The following is a 20117-nucleotide window of genomic DNA, read 5'->3' on the forward strand; positions in this document are numbered from 1 at the left end:
TGTACCTTGTATAAACAAAATAAAACATCTATTTTCAACATTTTAAAATGCACTAAAAGGATCACCAAGGATGGCCGGGCATGGTGGCTCATGCCTGTAATCCCAGCACTTTGGGAGGCCGAGGTAAGTGGATCACCTGGGGTCAGGAGTTTGAGACCAGCCTGACCAACAACCAACATAGTGAAACCCTTTCTCTACTAAAAATCCAAAAATTAGCTGGGCACCTGTAATCCCAGCTACTTGGGAGGCTGAGGCAGGAGAAGCGGGAGGCAGAGGTTGCAGTGAGCCAAGATCACACCACTGCATTCCAGCCTAGGTGACAGAGACTTGTCTCAAAAAAAATAAAAAAGAAAAAAGAATTACCAAGGAGAAATGTTCCATGCAAAGGAGGAATTCCGCTGGGGCTCCGCCATCCTGTCGGGGTGCCTCACCAGCCACTGCCACAGAGGGGCTAACCTCCCCCTTCCTGTCCCCACCCCCCACCCGCCCAGCTTGTGGGCACCTGGGCTGGGCATGGCCTCCAGGGCCTCTCAGCTAGACTCCAAAGCTGTTGAATACAGAGAATGAAGCGTGCAGAGCTCACAGGGCAGTGTCCAACAGTAGCCTGAGAAGCCCCGACTGCCTGTTCCTGGGCTCTCCAGACGGCTTTGGGTCCTAACCATCTTCCAAACCTAAGCCTCCCATTTTCTGGGATTCGATGAGACCCTGGTATCATTCCAATACATTTTTTTTTTCTTTATAACAGATTCAATTTTCATTACTTGTCACTGAAAAGTTCCTAGCTGATATGAATTCGGTACCAGAGTGGGTATTGCAAATTATGGAGAAGAGGAGAGATAAGCAGCATCTGCGATTGGTTATCTGCCTTAGAGAGGAGAGGAGAGAGCCAATGCTCCGATGATATTCAGAGATAGGAATGGAGCAGCCCAGGGAATTCAGTAATTAGTTCGCCAGGAGGGGCCTGGGATGTCATGCCCACTGCAAGCCTGGCTCTCGGAGACTATGTTGCTTCCATGCTGAAATTGCATGGGTACGAGAAATCCAAGGCCGTAGTTGGGTGGCTGCTTTTAATGGCGATGAAAAACCTAGAGAATAAAAAGTTCAAATCTCTAAAGTCTGAATTCGAGACATAGGCTGAAACCTAAAGACTTCCTAGAACCATACAGAATTTCATCCCTTACAGATGCAAGGCCAGGATAGCTAAAAACCCAACTTTATCTGAGCCTCTGGCTGGGTACAGTGGCTCACACCTGTAATCCAACCACTTTGGGAGGCCGAGGCAGGTGGATCGCGTGAGTCCGGGAGTTCAAGACCAGCCCAAATGACATGGTGAAAACCCTGTCTCTACAAAAAATACAAAAACTAGCCAGAGTGGTGGCACGTGCCTGTAGTCCCAGCTACTAGGGAGGCTGAGGTGGGAGAACTGCTTGAAACAAGACCCAGGAGGCAGAGATTGCAGTGAGACAAGATCACTTCAGCCTGGGCTACGGAGCGAGATTCCATTTAAAAAAAAAAAAGAGAGGCTCTAAAATACGTAGAGCTCGCTGAGGACACAGGGCCGACCCCGTTATGTCCATATGAGACCACTGATTAAAGTGTTACCTGTCACCAGGTGTAGCCAGTTCATGGGGAAGTTTCCTTCATGTGACCTCCATGAGACTTATTTTTTGTTTGATTGTTCATCTTGGACTCCAAAGGCTGATGCTATTTTTTTTTAATGTGATCATTTGAAAGAGTTCTAACTGCAACTCTTCACACAGTGGCAGTGGAAGTACCCTGGGTATTAAAAACTAAAGCACTTCCTAATCTGTGGGGTCCAGATTAGGAAGACATGTATTAGGAAAATGATTACTTAAACAACAAAAAATCAGGCCAGGCGACCAGCACTTTGGGAGGCTGAGGAGAGTGGATCACCTGAGGTCAAGAGAGTTCAAGACCAGCCTGGCCAACATGGTGAAACCCCATCTCTACCCAAAATGCAAAAAGTAGCTGGGCTTGGTGGCCCGTTTGTAATCCCAGCCACTCAGGAGGTTGAGACAGGAGAATTGCTTGAACCCAGAAGGCGGAGGTTGCACCGCTGCACTCCAGCCTGGGTGACAGAGCAAGGCTCTGTCTCAAACTCCTGAGTGGCTGGGATTACAAACAAAAAAAAAACCCAGAACCAATGAATTGTACATTTAAAAAAGGAAGAAGAAAAAAATCCAGAATGTCCTATGTGGCCACTTCCTGGGGCCTCAGTGAGTTCGTTTAAAAGGTGGGCTTAGGGAGACAGACGCCAGCCTGGAAGCAGACAGGAAACCCCAGCCTTTCTGCTGTGGTCCAACTGGACTGACACCCTCATCACAGCAGGAGATCCCTGCAGGGTTGAGGCAGGAGGGTGACCGGGGTTAATCTTCATGGTAAGAGTGCATGTCTCTCTACATGAGAGCGAGTAGGGCCAGGGCAGAGGCACAGAGCAACCGAGACAGCAACTGGTCCAGGAGGCAGAACGGTGGAGGGTCGCGGGCAGGTGGGCTGTGCATCCTGGAGGTTGCCTGGAGAGAGCTTCCTGGTGAACTGGCCTGAAGAGAAGAATCACAGACCAATGGTGGTGCCATTTCTGGAGGTGGGGAAGGGTGAGTGGAGGAGCCAGCGGGGCTGGAATGGAAATCAGGGGCTGTGTTTGGGACATGGCAGCGCTGAGATGTTACAAAGACAGCAAATGGATCTATGGACTGGCGGCCTTGGTGTTTAAGTGGGAAGCCCCCCCCCGCCCACCTACCCTACCTCTCAGGCCAGGCCACTAGGGATAAAACACACACAGGTCCCTGGAGAGGAGGAATGCAGGGGACGGCGCCTCCTGGGCCCTCCTGCAGAACCTGTCCTTAAGTAGGCCGGGCAGAGGGAGAGCCCCTGCAGGCTAAGGGAGCGCTGCCCCCCACAGCAGCCCAGCTGTGCAGAGGCACCTTGGCGAGCGAGCGGTGTTTGTGTAGCACCGTCTTCGTGTTTGGGCTAGGAGCTGGAGGAACCCTGCCTGTCTCTACTGCACCCACTCACTGCAAATCCAGAGTCATTAGCTTCCAGGTTCTTGGTGTACCCCACATTGTTAAAGCCAGGGGTTCAGGGTGACTAGGAAGGACTGAGGGCAGGGATCAGGCTTGAAGAAACATGTTAAATCACTAAATAGTCTGATTCTAGCGGTGTCAAAGTCCCTTTGTGATCCAGTGAGTTGCTCCAAGCACACACCGTCTGCCACTACAGGACAGAAGCCGGGCAGGCAGCGTGACAGTGACCAGCTTCCCAGGCAGAAAGGTCCCACAGGGGTGCTGCACTGCCTTAGGTTTATTAAGCTGTGTCTGGGTCCACCACGTGACGTCTCTGCTCCCATGCCTAGGCTGCTAAAGGAAAAACACTAATTGAAAGGATGGTGTTAAATTTCCACAGGGTGAGTGCTGCCCGGCCATCCTGTTTTTCACCATCTTCCAGTGCATTCCCTTCTACGTCCACCCCAAACGCTCGACCCAGCACTTTGGGAGACTGAGGCAGGAGCACGGCTTGAGCCCAGGAGTTTCAGACTAGCCTGGGCAATATAGTGAGACTTCGTCTCTACAAAAAATAAACAAAAATGAGCCAGGCATGGTGGCACCCACCTGTAGTCCCAGCTACTTGACGGACTGAGGTGGGAGATCAGGGCTGCAGTGAGCTGCGACTGTGCCACTGTACTCCAGCCTAAGTGACAGAGTAAGACTCTGTCTCAAAAAAACAAAATTAGGTGAGTGCAACCTAAACTTCCTCCCGAAGCACTTACAGTGTGACTGTCTCCTTCCTCTCTCGCGTCCCAATCCCTCTCACCTGTCTTCCATCTCTCCTCTCCGGATTTGTTTCCACTCAACACATAACCCTGCAGAAACCTCTCACCTTTTAAAAAGCAAAACCCTACGGCCATGGCATCCCCTACCCACTTCTTGCCTCTTGCCAGCCTTGCTTCCTGTGAACTAGTCTATGCAGGCAGGGTTATCTTCCCCTCCCCCTGGTATTTTACAGTTCTATCACACAGACACATCATTCAGAGCCAAGAGCTATATAAGACACCTACCAACGGGCCCCCTACACCTGCCAATTCCCCCTCCCACAAGGGAACATTTAGAAATCCTTCTGAGTGTCTTGGTACGTGTTACGTGTCTCCGAATGATGGGCTTCTGCCTTCATTTTTCAGTTTCGGTCATTGTAACTGACTTCCTACCAGAGGCTGAGATTCAGATCGTTCATTCCACATGTGCACAAAGCTCCTACCTGCAGTACACACCAGCCCTTATGAAGGCCACAAAGGCAGGTACACTCCACTAAGCTAGTGGAGGGGACAGTGAGAGGAGGTGTCAACGACAGTTCTCTCCTGCACAACTTGTTGCCTTCCAGAGGACTAATCATTGCCTTCCCCCACCCCCACCCACGCCAGGCTAAGTCCTGCACTCCATCACCCAGGCTGGAGTGCAGTGGTGCAATCATGGCTCACAGCAGCCTCAGCCTCCCAAGTAGCAGGGAACAAGGCCTGCGCCACCATACCTTATTTTTTGTAGAGATGGGGTCTGCCTGTGTTGCCCAGGCTGGTCTTGAACTCCTGGGCTCAAACATTCCTCCTGCCTGAGCTTCCCAATGTGCTGTGATTACAGGTGTGAGCCATCACACCTGGCCAATGTGGGCCTATATTCATCCATTATCCTGGGCATTTAATGAGTCATTTCAATCCAGAAACCCTTGCCATCAGTTTCAGGTTATTTTCATAATTAAAAAAAACATTTCTCCCTTACTCTGTTGTCCATTTTCTCCTCCTGCAATTCCCATTTACAGATGCTCAACTTCTTTTTTTTTTTTTTTTTTAAGAAGTTTCGCTCTTGTTACCCAGGCTGGAGTGCAATGGCGCAATCTCAGCTCACCGCAACTTCCGCCTCCTGGGTTCAGGCAATTCTCCTGCCTCAGCCTCCTGAGTAGCTGGGATTACAGGCACGCGCCACCATGCCCAGCTAATTTTTTGTAGTTTTAGTAGAGACGGGGTTTCACCATGTTGACCAGGATGGTCTCGATCTCTTGACCTCGTGATCCACCCCCCTCGGCCTCCCAAAGTGCTGGGATTACAGGCGTGAGCCACCACGCCCGGCTCAGATGCTCAACTTCTTAAATTGGTTCCCTACTTTTCTTTTGAGACAGGGTCTTGCTATGTCACCCAGGCTGGAGTGTGGTGGCACAATCTCGGCTCACTGCAACATCCACCTCCTGGACTCAAGCAATTCTCCTGCCTCAGCCTCCCAACTAGCTGGGATCACAAGCACGAGCCACCACACCCAGCTCATTTTTGTATAGTTTGTAGAGATGGGTTTTGCCATGTTGGCCAGGCTGGTCTTGAACTCCTGAGCTCAAAACAATCCACTGCCTCAGCCTTCCAAAGTGCTGGGATTATAGGTGTGAGCCACTGTGTCGAGCCTCTTAACTACTTTTCAATCTTTGTTTTTGCTCTACTTTCTAGATTCTCAACTTATTCTTTTAACAATTCTACTGGGTTTCTTTCATACTTTTTTCTCCAAAATTTTTTTGCCTTTTTTTTTAAGAGAGAGTCTCACCCTGCGTCCCGGGTTCAAGCAATTCTCCTGCCTCAGCCTCCCAAGTAGCTGGGATTACAGGTGCGTGCCACCATGCCTATCTAATTTTTCTATTTTTAGTAGAGATACGGTTTCACCACATTGGCCCTGGCTGGTCTCGAACTCCTGATCTCAGATGATCTACCCACCTCAGCCTCCCAAAGTGCTGTGATCACATGCATGACCCACCACACCCAGCACCAAATATTCTTTTATATATATCTAACCTGCTACTCCACGGAATGCACTACCTCCTCTCATTCTCTGAATGTATTAAAGATATTTACATGTTTTCTTCTCCCTGTACAGACAGTTTGCTCCAAGTTGATTCTTCGGTTTTGACCTCTAGCCTTCAGCCGTCTTCAGATGTTTGATGATCCCGCCACCTCCAGGATCGCTGCTGCCTCCTTCCTGTTCTTTGCCCTTAAGAGTAAACACACACACACACACACACACACACACGAGAGAGAGAGAGAGAAACGTTTTACTGCCCTTATAGTATGGTTTCACAAAGAAACCATACTGAATATATACATCTTAGCCCTCAAATTTTTCACTCACATTTTAGACCACAGTGGTCGGCTTCTCACCTCATGGAAACTGATCAACTAACGTCAGCTGACCTTGACAGTGCCAGTTAAACACCTGTCCACCCTTGTTTTATTTGGTCTCTTTACTGCACTGGATGCTGAAGATCCCCTTTTCCTGAATTCCCTCCTGCCCAGACTCAGTGGTGCCCATCACAAGGCTCCTCTGATCGGCTGTTGTTCTTCGTAAACCCTCTTCCTCTCTTCACCCTACGCCCCGTGTCCACCGGCCTTGCTTCCCCGACCTCTGCTCTTCTCATTCTCTATACTCTCCTGGATTGACTCGGCAAAACCCTTCAAACTTCACCGCCACCTATACACCGACAACTCTAAAGTCCCCATGTCCTGCCAGGCTCTTTGCTGCAGGACAGATGTGTTCACCCAACCGCCTCCTGGATGGTTCCATTCAACATGTTGAAAACCAAACCGATCACTGCCTTTACACAAACCTGCTATAGCTCCCATTTTCCCTGTCTCAATGAAGACAATCTCTATCACCGAGTCTTCCTATGAGGATCCCAGTACTCCAGAAATCCTGCTGAGTCTACCTTCTAAACATCAAGAGCAGTTTTCCAAATGTAGTGTGCATCACCACCACTTGTCAGGCTTAAGCCCCAACAGCTGGGCCTCAGCCCTAGCGTTTCTGATCCTCTAAGCCTGGGGTGGGGACTGAACATTTTTACTTTTCACAAGTTCCCCAATGATGTTGCTGCTGCTTGCTTTGAGAACCACTGATCCTCGCCTCCATTCCCCTCACCAGGCCCACAGGGGCTGTGGTCCAGCCCATCTGACCATCTGAGGTCATTTCTTGCTGAAATTATGATCCTGTTAGCCTTGTAATTTATCTGACCGCCTTAAAACATCTTTTTTTTTTTTTTTTTTGGAGACAGGGTCTTGCTCTGTCACCCACAGCCTCAATCTTCTGGGCTCAAGCAATCCTCCTGCCTTGGCTGGTATTCAGTGTTGGGTCACAGGCGTGAGCCACTGTCCCCTGCCAAGGTCTCATTTTTGATGCCCTAATTCCCACCGAAGACATCACATCTCGTACTCTGCCTCCTGTGTCATGTGAACAGTGACAGCGCTATTGGAAAGAGTACACTGGAAAACGAGAAAGTCCAGAACAACAGTGCTGACCCAGACATCACGCCGCGTGCGGTGCACCAGTGCTATGGTACCTGTTTAATTGAAATCTTGTAATAAAAGTTTAAATACATAAAATGTTTTTTTTATCAAAAGAACATCCCCCACTTCCCCGACCGGATGTGTGCGGAGGGGTGGCAAGTGAAGACTGGCTGTCTGCAGGGAGTGGAGAAATGGCAGGTCCAGCCTGGGCTGGTTTCCTCTTCCTCAGAAAGTGCTGTGGGTGAACCCAGAGTCTCAGGGAGCAGGAGCCCCCTCGCTGGCTTTCTTCGCTTGGGGTCCTTGGCAAGCTGCTCTGCACTGCAGAGAGTGCACCTTGGCCTCAGAAGACGAGGAAGAGCAGGGCCTCATGCCGCGGCAGCACGATGTTCTCCACGGTGCGCTCCATGGCGCGCACCTGCTCCGGGGACGCCGTCAGGAACGCCAGGGGCCCGATGCGCTGCTCCACGCAGGAGTGGCAGAGGTAGCCCCCCTTGTTTTCCTTCCTGTTGCTCTGCGGTGATGGACAAGAAAGAGAGCTAAGGGGAACAACCAAACAACAAGGATTTTCCAGCCAAAAGCATGGAGTTATCATCACAGCTGCCCAGGGACAACACATTCGGATTCTGTTTTCAGGGAGCGCACGCCCTCGGAGTAACACCTCCCACAGCACCACCATCTTGGTGGGCTCAACACCGCCAAATTCCCTGAGTGCAGAAACAGCCATTTGTCCACTCGAGATAAAAGAACCAAGAAAAGCTGCGTGGGGATCCCGGGGAACAGCTACCCTGCTAAGCGTGTGGCACAACCTAGCCTCCCAGACCTACGGCTTCCACGTGGCCAGGCAGCACCATGTGCCCTGACCGCTGACCGCACACCTCTCGCGCCTCTTGTGTGAAAAGCCCCTAATAAAGGACCACCAGATCTCTCTTATCTTCCTCACCACAACCTGGATAAGCACACAGCTCACAAACAAAAAACGCAAATGGCTGAATTAAGTTCCGCAGACAGCAGACATACGTAGGTTATGGGCAGCTTCTTCATGGTGAGGACGGTGTCAACAGGGATGGCATTGTTGCACTGTCCCACGCAGCAGCGCACCACGCCTGTTTTTAAGACATTGCTCGTCAGCTCTGCTTGCAAGAAGTACTCCTGAGAAGGAAAGGGTGAGACAGAGAATCATGGGGATACCTCCGCTAGGGTCTACCTGGAGACGCAGACAGCCACAGCTGAGAACACTTTAGACGCACTATAAGTCCCAGAAAGAGAAAAACACCAACTGCCCCATTCTCCCTTAGTTTCTCTAACTTTTCCCTGCCTCCGGAGCTATCAACAGTCCAAATAACAGTCCAATTGCTTTTTAAATATATACATACCTATTTAATGGATAAACATGCAAAACTATTGCCTGTAATGGCATTTGCAGAATATTTCTGCATTTTATTTTATGCTAACACATCCCCAGCTCAATCTTTAGAAAATTATGTGTGCATTCACATTACAATCCAGGTAGGCAATGCAGAGGACCTGAAGAAACCTGCCCAAATATCCCTGCACACTTCCACTGTCCTGTGCTGCTAGTGAGCAAATGACAGCCTCACTAAGCCTGTGTCTTTATCCATAAATGCAGGTGGCACGGTGCCTGCTTCAGGTGGCTGCTGAGAAGAAGAAACCCCAAACTGCATGCAAAGCACTCATGCCTGGAGTGCAGGGGTCACCCAGAGGGACCTCCCAGGCTGGAAACGCTGCAAGGACAGGGGCTGCCAGCTCCGCTGCTGTCCCATGGGCTTCCGCATCACCAAATGATACACTAGCAGGACTACATGTATCTGCTGCCCAGGAAGTCACGGTTTCGTGTTTTCTGTATTAGGACTGGCTATTGGTCGAATTGTTCTACAATCTCTGTCCTACATTTTGATTTATTTGGTCTTTTTTTAGAGGACCTGCCTACCTGCTGTGAAAAAGAACAGAAAACTATGCAAACACTAAAGTTATGGCCAACGAGTACTGACAGCTGACGAGGTGAAGTCCTGCCTGAAGCCACAGATTTTGCTGAAGTCCCTTTGACTGTCATCTCAATCTCCTTCCCCAGAGATAGCCACGACTCTCCCACGCACTGTGAAATAGCTTTTACACATGTGTCCAAGACATAGGTCTCATTTTATAGGTGTCTATTTACATGGATATTACACTTCTGGCTTCCTCCTCACGAGTTGTTCTAAAATGCCATAGGGGACTCAATCACAGCACTCTCTTGTATTTTATTTACACATTCTCTTGCTATGGTTACTCGGTTGTATCCACATTATTTCCAACAATGCTGACTCCCTGTCCACTGCACAAGGTTCTCCAGGGCTGGGCGCTCAAACCATTTCTGACGCCGTCACCATTATAATGCTATACACACATACGCACATATGGAAGAAAAGCTTCACAAAACATGATTTAACCTAACATACAGTGTTCTCTCATTTCTGTAGATTTTATGCCATTTCATTCTTTTTAAGCTTCTTATAACCCACTAGATTAGCTGTTTTTATTTATATAAAGGTAAGGGGTGGGGGTCACACCTGTAGTCCCAACGCTTTGGGAGACAGAGGTGGGAGGATCCCTTCAGCCCAGGAGTTCAAGACCAGCCTGGACAATGTGGTGAAACCCTATCTCTACCAAAAATACAAAAATTAGCCAGGCATAATGGTACACGCCTGTAGTCTCAGCTACTCAGGAAGCTGAGGTTGCAGTGAGCTGAGATCGTGCCACTGCATTCCAGCCTGGGCAACAGTGCAAGACCCTGTATCTAAACAAACAAACAAAAAGAATCTAAGATTCTGTGAGACTAAGAAGCTATCTTTGGCCAGGCATAGTGGCTCAAGCCTGTAATAGCACTTTGGGAGGCCAAGGGGGATGGATCACTTGAGGTCAGGAGTTTCAGACTAGCCTGGCCAACATAGTGAAGGCTCACCTCTACTAAAACTACAAAAATTAGCCAGGCATGGTGGCACACGCCTATAATACCAAGCTACTCGAAGGCTGAGGCCTGAGAATTGCTTGGGAGGCAGAGGTTGCAGTGAGCTGAGTGAGATTATACCACTGCACTTGAGCCTGAGCTAGAGAGACTCTGTCTCAAAAAAAAAAAAAAAAAAGCTGTCTTTGAGCAACTAACTTAAGTAACTTCATGTCACTTAACACATCAACAATGTAATAACTTCCTTCACTTTCTCAAAACTTAAACAAATGAACAAAAGGGCTTCCGGTGATTCTATTAGCTATATTTTCTTTTTTTTTTTTTTTTTTTTTTTTTTGAGTCGGAGTTTCGCTCTTGTTACCCAGGCTGGAGTGCAATGGCGCGATCTCGGCTCACCGCAACCTCCGCCTCCTGGGTTCAGGCAATTCTCCTGCCTCAGCCTCCTCAGTAGCTGGGATTACAGGCACGCACCACCATGCCCAGCTAATTTTTTGTATTTTTTTTTTTTAGTAGAGACGGGGTTTCACCATGTTGACCAGGATGGTCTCGATCTCTTGACCTCGTGATCCACCCGCCTCGGCCTCCCAAAGTGCTGGGATTACAGGCTTGAGCCACCGCACCCGGCCTAGCTATATTTTCTAAGAGGGGAGGTTGTTAGAGAAAAAGGTTGCCCTACTCTTGCCTACTCTTGGTTATATGTGAGATGAAGGGGCTTACCATTCTAGGCAGCCCAGGAAATAATGGCTCCCTTTTTATCTCCAAAACACCCCAGCCATGGCTCCACTATTTTCAACATGCTCTCCTAGGCCCTGAACTACTGCCCAACTCGGGAGCTTCATTATCCCCATGGCCTTCCCTCCTGGGCAGAGACTGGACTCAGACACTTCTGAAACAGGATGTCCCCAAATTCACAGGCTGTGATCACAAAAAAATAAAAATAATAATAATAAAAAAAAAAAGGCCAGGTATGGTGGCTCACGTGCCTGCAATCCCAGCACTTTGAGAGGCCAAGGCGGGCGGATCACTTCAAGTCAAAAGTTCGAGACCAGCCTGGCCAACATGGTGAAACCTCGTCTCTACCACCCCACCAAAAAAAAAATTAGCCAGGCATGATGGTGTACACCTGTGATATCAGCTACTCCAGAGGCTGAGACAGGAGAACAGCAGGCGAAGATTGCAGTGAGCCCAGACTGCACCACTGCCTCCCGCCTGGCCAACAGAGCACGACTCTGTCTAAAAAAAAAAAAACAAAAAAAAAAAATGCAGAAGTGCCTCCACCTCACCTCCCGAGGTCTTACAGCGCAGTGGCATGTGCCTGTATTCCCAGCTACTCGGGAGGCTGAGATGGGAGGATCACTTGAGCCCAGGAGTTCTTGGCTGTAGTGCGCTATGCCGATCGGGTGTCCGCACTAAGTTTGGCATCAATATGGTGACCTCCTGGGAGCGGGTGACCACCAGGTTAACTAAGGAGGGGTGAACCAGCCCAGGTCAGAAACGGAGCAGATCAAAACTCCTGTGCTGATCAGTAGTAGGATCGCACCTGTGAATATCCACTGCACTCCAGCCTGGGCAACATAGCAAGACCCCTACTCTATAAAAATTAAAAATAAAAATAAAACAAAACAAAAAATCTGTTCCTACAAATAGGCAGTTTCTCTGGGACTTCCTCACAGGACCCCTGAGAGCAGACAGCGCAGCCCAGTCTCAGTAAGGGGGAAGTATTTATTTCTCTAGATTTTATATTCTTTTCTTCTATGGGGAAAACAAAGTGCACCTAGCAACCAACTGACAAGCTTCTAATTATCTTTAAAAAGTCTATTTCATTCTTTTTTTTTTTTTTTTTTTTCAAAATTTTCAAAACAGAGTCTTGCTTTGTTGCCCACACTGGAGTGCAACGGCATAATCTCAGCCCACTACAACCTCTGCCTCCTGGGTCCAAGTGATTCTCCTGCCTCAGCCTCCCAAGTAGCTGACACACGCATCACCACACCCAGCTATTTTTTTAATTTTTAGTAGAGACAGGGTTTCACCATGTTGGCCAGGCTGGTCTCAAACTCCTGACATCAAGTGATCTGCCCGCCTAGGCCTCCCAAAGTGCTGGGATTACAGGCATGAGCTACTGAGCTGGGCCTATTCACTCTTAAACATTTGACTGATCGGACTCTAAATTGCTAACAAGCTCCATGAAAAATTTGGCAACATCTAGAAAAGCCACACTTGGCCAGGTGCAGTGGCTCATGCCTGTAATCCTAGCACTTTGGAAGGCTGGGGCAGGGCAACTTGAGCTCACAAGTTCGAGACCAGCCTGGGCAACCAGCAAAACCCCATCTCTACAAAAAATACAGAATTAGCTAAGTGTGGTGGCACATGCTTGTAGTCCCAGCTGCTCGGGAGGCTGAAATGGGAGGATGGCTTCAGTCAGGGAGGCGGAGGTTGCAGTGAGCCAAGATTGTGCCGCCATACTTCAGCCTGGGCAACAGAGCCAGAGCTTGTGTCAAAAAAAAAAAAAAAAAAAGCCAAAAACCAAAACAAAACAACAAAAGAAGAGTCACACTTGCATTTATCTTTACCCAGCAACTCCACTTCTAGAAATGCAGGCTGAAGATGCACTGGCAAAAACAGAAATGACCTCTGCGTAAGACTGTGCGGTGCGGCATTATTAATGAAAGCAAAAGACTGGAAGTGACCATGTCCATGGGCGGGGACAGCATAAATCATGGCACATCAACACAGAACACTACACAGCTAAGCAAGGAGTGAGAACTCTGTGAGCTGATAAAGAGAGATTTCCTGATGTGGGGAGGACAACAAATAAAAGAATGAAATGCCAAAAAATAAAAGAGTAAAAAATAAATAAGAGTGATTTCCATGAGCGCTCCTAGGTGACAAAGCAAAGCACACGACAGTGTTTCTGAAATGCTGCCTTTTGTGGAAAAGGAGAATACAAAAATACCTACGAATTTACTAATACTTGCAAAAAGAAATACTGAAGGATTAATCGCTAATTGTTTAAAATGACTACCAATGGTGGAGGCAGAGAACAGTCTGAAGGAAGAGGGAGGTAATAAGACTTCTCTTATCACCAAGTTTTGACTCTTTTTTTTTTTTTTGAGACAGGTTCTCACTCTGTTGCCAGGCTGGAGTGCAGTGATGCAGTCTCAGCTCATTGCAATCTCTGCCTCTTCGGTTCAAGCGATTCTCCCATTCAATCTCCCAAGTAGCCGGGACTACAGGTGTGCATCACCACATCCAGCTAATTTTTCTGTATTTTTTGGTAGAAATGGGGTTTCACCATGTTGGCCAGGCTGATCTCAAACTCCTGACTTCAAGTGATGTGCCTGCCTCGGCCTCCCCAAGTGCTGGGATTACAGGGGTGAGCCACCATACCCAGTCACAAAGTTTTGACTTTGAAAACATAAATAGGCCTTATACATCAAAAAAGATCATTAAATCAAAAAGAAGCAAAGCAATCCCTGAAGGTATTATATATGGACTACATTTCAAACTACATATTGAGTTGGTAATAAAATCACAAAAAAGGACTTACTTTAAATGACTTTAGAACATCATATTTTTGACTAATAAATACATCATTAATGGAGAAATGGAGCTGTTAGGAGATCTTCAAGTCCAGTCAGTATTCCATTAATAGTAATACTGGCATTATTTTCAATATTATTTTTAAATACATATAATAGTATCAATAAGTAATTAATAAATACTGTTAGGAAGCAAGAGTTCAGCGTATGAGAAAAGATCCAAGTGTGAGAGAAGAAGTAAAATTCCCTTCATGTTCAATGTGAACTGGACTACAGACCACAGTTCATGAGGGCTGATCACGTCAAGGACTAAAGCCTCTGGTGATGCAGATACAGGACAGCTTTTGAAACTCGGGAGAATGAAGAGAACATGTGTAAAAAGCGTTATTTTTCAGCACTCACTGACGGCAGTGCATACCTGGTAAAAGGAAAAAAAAGGTGCAGCTATGCAACAAGCAAGACAGTGCGTATCTGTTGAGATGGCAGTAACTCTCAGAAAGGAGAGAAGGCATTATGATGGCCAGGGGCCACCAGGACAGCTCCATGATGGCTGGCAGATCCCATCTTCTAATCTGGTAGGTGCTTGAAACGTCATCATTTTAAATTGCTTTATGCTGTCTTATATATTATATTTAACAACAAAATGTTGAAATTTGCCTGATGTCACACCTGTAATCCCAGCATTTTGGGAGGCTGAAGTGGGAGGATCACTTAAGCCAAGGAGTTCAAGACCAGCCTGGGCAACATAGTGGGATGCTATCTCTTAAAAAAAAAAAAAAAAAAAAGCCAGGTGTGATGGTGCATGCCTGTGCTCCCAGCTACTTGGGAGGCTGAGGTGGGAGGACTGCACCTAAGCCCAGGAGGCTGAGGCTGCAGTAAGCCATAATTGTGCCACTGCACTATAGCCTGGGCAACAGAGTGAGACCCTGTCTCTTGGAAAAACAATAATCTAAAAACTGGGATTGGAATTATTGTATGAACTGTCGGTTTTTTCTTTCTTTTCAAAAATACGCATATCCTAGCTGTGCCTCTTGAACAGATGAGCAATCAGCATCACTAACAGGGAAAAACTAACCTGCTCCTGTGAGCCTCCTTATGTGATAAGGCAAGGCACAAAGCCCTCTCCCGCCTCCCATGGGGCACACCTGCCAAAGACTCAGGCTTGAATCTAATCAAGCCTCTATAGCTAACCTCCAGTTACCAGAAAGCCAGCACAGGCAATGGCGGAACCAGTTACACAACCAGACCAGGAAGCAACCCAAGAATGGGGACGCTCCGTAGGATGAATGACCCAGTTTCTGCAATGAGACAGGAGCATGGGAAAAGCGGGGAGGGAGTCCCACATGGCTCTCTATTAAGTCGCTTAAGAGACAACCAAATGTTGGTTTGGACTCTGACTTGAACAAATCAACTGTAAAAAAGCATTTCTGAGACAATCATAAAAGTATTAATTATAGATTGGGTAGTAGAGGCCACATATTATATTTATAAAATATGAAAATGGCATGGTATAGAAAATAAAATACATATTTTTTGGAGATGTGGATATATAGGGATGATTTGTATATGCGTGTTCAATGTGTTGCTTTCTTTACTTTTTATGTCTCAAAATTTTTTTAAGCAAAAACGAAAAAGCCTGTGTAGCCCATGCTGTGAAATGGTATTGCTGCTCTATAACACCCCACACAGTTCTACCAGTTGACAATGCGGTTTTGTTACAGGCCTCAACACTTGTGTAACACTACTTCTATGAGAAAACCATACCAGAGGGTCAAAAAAAGTTCTTATAAATCAGTTTATTCAAAAATGTATGTATAGGTAGAGACTATTTGTACATAAAAATTTATTCTGCTTAACTCCTGGAGGTACTGGTTTAGAGATTTTTAAAAGACATTTTACTTTAAACCAGAGGTCAGCAAACTACACCTGGGCCACATGCAGAAAATGCCTGTTTTTCTGAATAATTGTTATTGGAAAACAGCCACATGTGTTCGCTAATGTACTGGGGCTCTTGCGCTAGAGCAGCGGGGCTGGGTAGCCACCACTGAGATCATGCAACCTGCAGAGCCTGAAATCTTCACTACCTGGCCCTTCACAGAAAAAAATCTACAGATGATCCATATGCCACTAAATATGCAACCAAAGAAAAACGGCTTCAGTTCTAAGTTCTGATGCTTAAGCTGTGAAGCCCAGTTGAAAAGCTGCTTTGGGAAAAATGCAACAGATTTCAAATTCTAGAAACATTCTTATGGCCAAGTCAACCTACCTAAGAGAGAACTGGAAGAAAAATGACAAAAGAGACCTGAAAACGTGTGATAAACATGCAAGCTAATCAGTTCTATGCAAGAAGCTTTTGCCCCATGATGAGTCATATAGAATATTTATTTGCAAAGCTTCTCCCTTTTAAGCTTCAATATTATCTTCCTTAAAAATGTGAAGAGAAATCCTATTTGTTCAGTTTCTTATCCATCTCCTCACCTGGACGGGCTCCATAAGGGCAGGAATTTCCCCTGCCCACTGTTATGCCTCAGTGCCCAGAAAGGTACATGGCATGTGTTTGGCCTTAAATAAATACTCCTTATGAGTATCTGAGTTCTACTACCGCTTAACACCTCCGAGAGCTGAAGATCATTTACTAAAAAGTGGTGACTGCCCACCCTGCCCACATCCCGTGGTTCAACCCAGAGCACATGAGGCAGTTTGGCATACCTCACCCTGTAAGAGGAGGGCAATATGGCACTGCGAATAAACCCACCTGCCATACACAATCTTTGTTTTGGAGATAGCTAAGCAAGAAAGAGTATGTACAGGTATTGATCGACTTACGACCTATGCAACTTACGACCATTCGACTTTATGACCACAGTCGCTAGCCACGACTGCTCTGCATCTAGCAGCGCAAATGTTGCCCAGCTGGGCATACAACAGTGCAGACCAGCTTCCGGCAGCACTACCATCTCCGCGTGCACCATTTCAACTGTACATATAGCCTACTCAACTTACAACCAAATCGTGTTACGACCGGTCTGCCGGTCCCAATCGTGGTGGTAAGTCAAGCACTAGCTGTATATTAACTTTCACACTTCAGTTTCAGGTTTCAGGCTTAAATATCTTGGGCTCAGAGAAAGATGGACTAAGTGGGAACTATTAGCTCAAGTTTCTGTTCCAGTTTCTGACAGGGTTGAAAAAGACTAAATGGTTTACACTACAGCTGTTTAGGCAGAAAAAGAGATAAAAATAAGTAGAGTGTGAAAACGGGGTTTGTGAGAAGGGTAAAGAGTGAAAAAAAAAAAAAGTAAACAGCTTACTTTTCCACATCTCCGTGACAAAGGCCAGGCACCTGAACACTTACTCTCCCGGCAATGATGTTTGTTCTTCTGGAAAGTCTATTGGTAGCAGCAGCAGATGCCATTTCAAAAGGGACTAAAGAGTGAGAGGGAGGCAGTCGGGGTGCAGAAAACCTTCCGGCCATTCTTTTCCTAAGAGTACTGAGTATAGGGGCCAGGCGAGGTGGCTCACATCAATACCTCCAGCACTTTGGGAGGCCAAGGCAGGAGGATCGCTTTAGCGATCGAGACCAGCTGGGAAATATAGCAAGACCCCGTCTCTAGAAAAAATATAAAAACTAGTGAGGTGCAGTGGCATGCACCTATAGTCCCAGTTACGCAGGAAGCTGAGGTAGGATAATCACTTTAGCCCAGGAGTTCGAGGTTGCAGTGAGCTACGATTGTGCCACTGAACTCCAACCTGGGTAACAGGGCAAGACCCTGACTCAGACAAAAAAAAAAAAAAAAGCACTAATTGAGTAAGGAAGAAATTAAGAAATACATGAACAATGCTGGTTTTATTTTTGGAGAAAGAGTCTCACTCTGTCTCCCAGGCAGGAATGCAGTGACACCATCTCAGCTATCTGCAACCTCTGCCTCCCAGGTTCAAGCGATTCTCCTGCCTCAGCCTCCCAAGTTGCTGGAATTACAGATGTGTGCCACCACACCTGGCTACTTTTTGTATTTTTAGTTAGAGATGCGGTTTCATGTTGGTCAGGCTGGTCTCAAACCCCTGACCTCAAGTGATCTGTCTGCCTCAGCCTCCCAAAGTGCTGGGATTACAGGTATGAGCCACCACGCCCGGTCTGCTGCTATCTTGAACAGATCTTTTTAAACTAAATTAGGAAAAGACTTAGAAAAGAACCCCATTTTTGTTCCCTTGGTTAGAACACTTCTTATACTGGTCCTTGGCCTTTGCACACTCAAGAGCGCCTCTCTTCCAACCCAGAATTCCAATCCAAAGGCCTCTAAAGGCTCCAGGTCGGCCCCTCATGCAGACTAAGTAACATTCAAATGGCATCAAGTTAGCTCATGCTGCCGGTTCCTCTTACCCCAGCCAAAGTCAAAATGTTTTCCAATGATTTGGTCATGATGAGACGCTTCTTGGCACGAGTTACTGCAACATACAGCAAATTCCATTCATCCTCAGAAAACGACTCTAAAGAAAGGGGAAAAAAATTAACTAAAAAGCCTGTGTTACAAAACCTTATGTCTCATCTAAATGTTTACCATCCCCCACCCATTCCCCCCAGAAAACCACTCAAGATTTGTTGGCTGTAAATACAAAATTTTCCTACAAATGCCAGTTCCAAAAACAAACCAAACCCCAGCAGACTAGTGGCACAAAATACTGGGTTTTATTTAGTCCTGCTACGTAAATCCTGAGAATGTGTTAATTGGTTATTCGACACCCACAATGTGCCAGATGTCTGTTTGTGGTCATTATGCCTGCTCTCACAACAAGCCCATGAGACAGGCAGGGAAACCAAGGCTTAGAGAGGTTAGGTCAATCCTACAAACAAGGCCATGGCTAATCAAGAGCCTGGGAGCTGGACCCAGTCTGTTCGTCTCTCTTTCCTTACACTGTCTCTGGATTGCCAGAGTCCCGTCTAAAAACGCCAGACACTGTCACAGGACAACAAGGAAGACACACAGGTGTGCTGTGTGCTGTATGTCTGTGCTGCCCACCCCCACCTCTCATTTCTCATCTCAATTTACCACACAATGGCAGGAACTCAACAAAGAGCAGCAGACCCAAGGACATGCAAAAAGCCGCTGAATTGCACACTTTGGATGGGTGGGTTGTGTAGCATGTAAATTACATGTCACCCCAAAAATTAAGTTTGTAAACATGTAAACCCGAAGGGGGAAAAGGTGGTACTAGAGTAAACGTCTCCGCTTCCCTCCCTCTCTCCACTCTAATCCATCTCCTATGTTTGCCAGTGTCAGGAACGCTGTGGTTTCCATTTTCAGCAGGCCAATGTGTGCTAGGCCCCAAATTTCCAATCCACAGTTAACAGACAGCTTTGTTTGTAGGGAAATTTCAAACCGTTTTATTCTAAGATTTAAAACCAAAGCAATAGCACTGATGCTGAGTTCAATAACCAGCCTTGAGTGCAAATTTATTACAAAGCAGGCAAGGCCAGGCATGGTAGCTCATGCCTGTAACCCCAACACTTTGGGAGGCCAAGGCAGGTGGATGACCTGAGGTCAGGAGTTCGAGACCAGCCTGGCCAACATGGTGAAACCCCATCTCTACTAAAAATACAAAAATTAGCTCAGCGTGGTGGCACACACCTGTAGTCCCAGCTACTCAGGAGGCTGAGGTGACAGAATTGCTTGAACCTGGGAGGTAGAGGTTGTAGTGCGCTGAGATCACATCACTGCACCCCAGCCTGGGTGACAGAGTGAGACTTCATCTCAAAAATAATAACAACAACAAAGCAGACAAATGGCTGTGGTGGCTCACACCTACAATCCCAACACTTTGGAAGGCTGAGATAGGAGGATGGCTTGAGCCCAGGAGTTTGAGACCAGCCTGAGCAACATAGTGAGACTCTCATTTGTACAAAAAAAAAAAAAAAAAAAAAAAGATAAAGAATGCTTACTATTTCTCCTTTTGTGATTGTCTTATCTCTTTAATAAAAAGAAGAGGAATGCCTGGGTGCAGTAGTTCATAGCTGTAATCCCAGCACTTTGAGAGGCCGAGGTGGGTGGATCACGAAGTCAGGAAATTGAGACCATCCTGGCCAACGTGGTGAAACCCCGTCACTCCTAAAAATACACAAATTAGCCAGGCATAGTGACACATGCCTGTAGTCCCAGTTACCTGAGAAGGCCAAAGCAGGAAGAATCACTTGAACCCAGGAGGCAGAGTCTGCAGTGAGCCGAGATCGCACCACTGCACTCCAGCCTGAGAGACAGAGTAAGAATCCATCTCAAAAAAAAAAAAAAAAAAAAAAAAAAAA

At 46.9% G+C, this 20117-nt stretch overlaps 1 protein-coding gene across 6 annotated transcripts in view; it reads right to left on the minus strand.

The window, feature by feature from the left end:
- Positions 1 to 7350: 7350 nt before the first annotated feature.
- The window catches only part of FBH1 (F-box DNA helicase 1), a 47214-nt gene continuing 34447 nt past the window's right edge, over positions 7351 to 20117 (minus strand). For 3 of the 6 annotated variants that reach the window (XM_032258186.1, XM_032258185.1, XM_032258183.1), the window contains 3 exons: positions 18201 to 18307; positions 8339 to 8470; positions 7351 to 7832 (listed from right to left, as the gene is read on the minus strand). In XM_032258186.1, coding sequence (XP_032114077.1) covers positions 7662 to 7832; positions 8339 to 8470; positions 18201 to 18307 — 410 coding nt within the window. In that variant the 3' untranslated portion in view covers positions 7351 to 7661. Of the gene's footprint in view, positions 7858 to 8338; positions 8471 to 14764; positions 15121 to 18200; positions 18308 to 20117 lie in introns of those variants that run through there. The other 3 variants (XM_032258180.1, XM_032258181.1, XM_032258182.1) reach the window with 3 other exon arrangements.

Source organism: Sapajus apella, unplaced genomic scaffold (assembly GCF_009761245.1).
Source record: "Sapajus apella isolate SASKATOON/1434 unplaced genomic scaffold, GSC_monkey_1.0 scaffold100, whole genome shotgun sequence".
Lineage (NCBI taxonomy): Eukaryota > Metazoa > Chordata > Mammalia > Primates > Cebidae > Sapajus > Sapajus apella.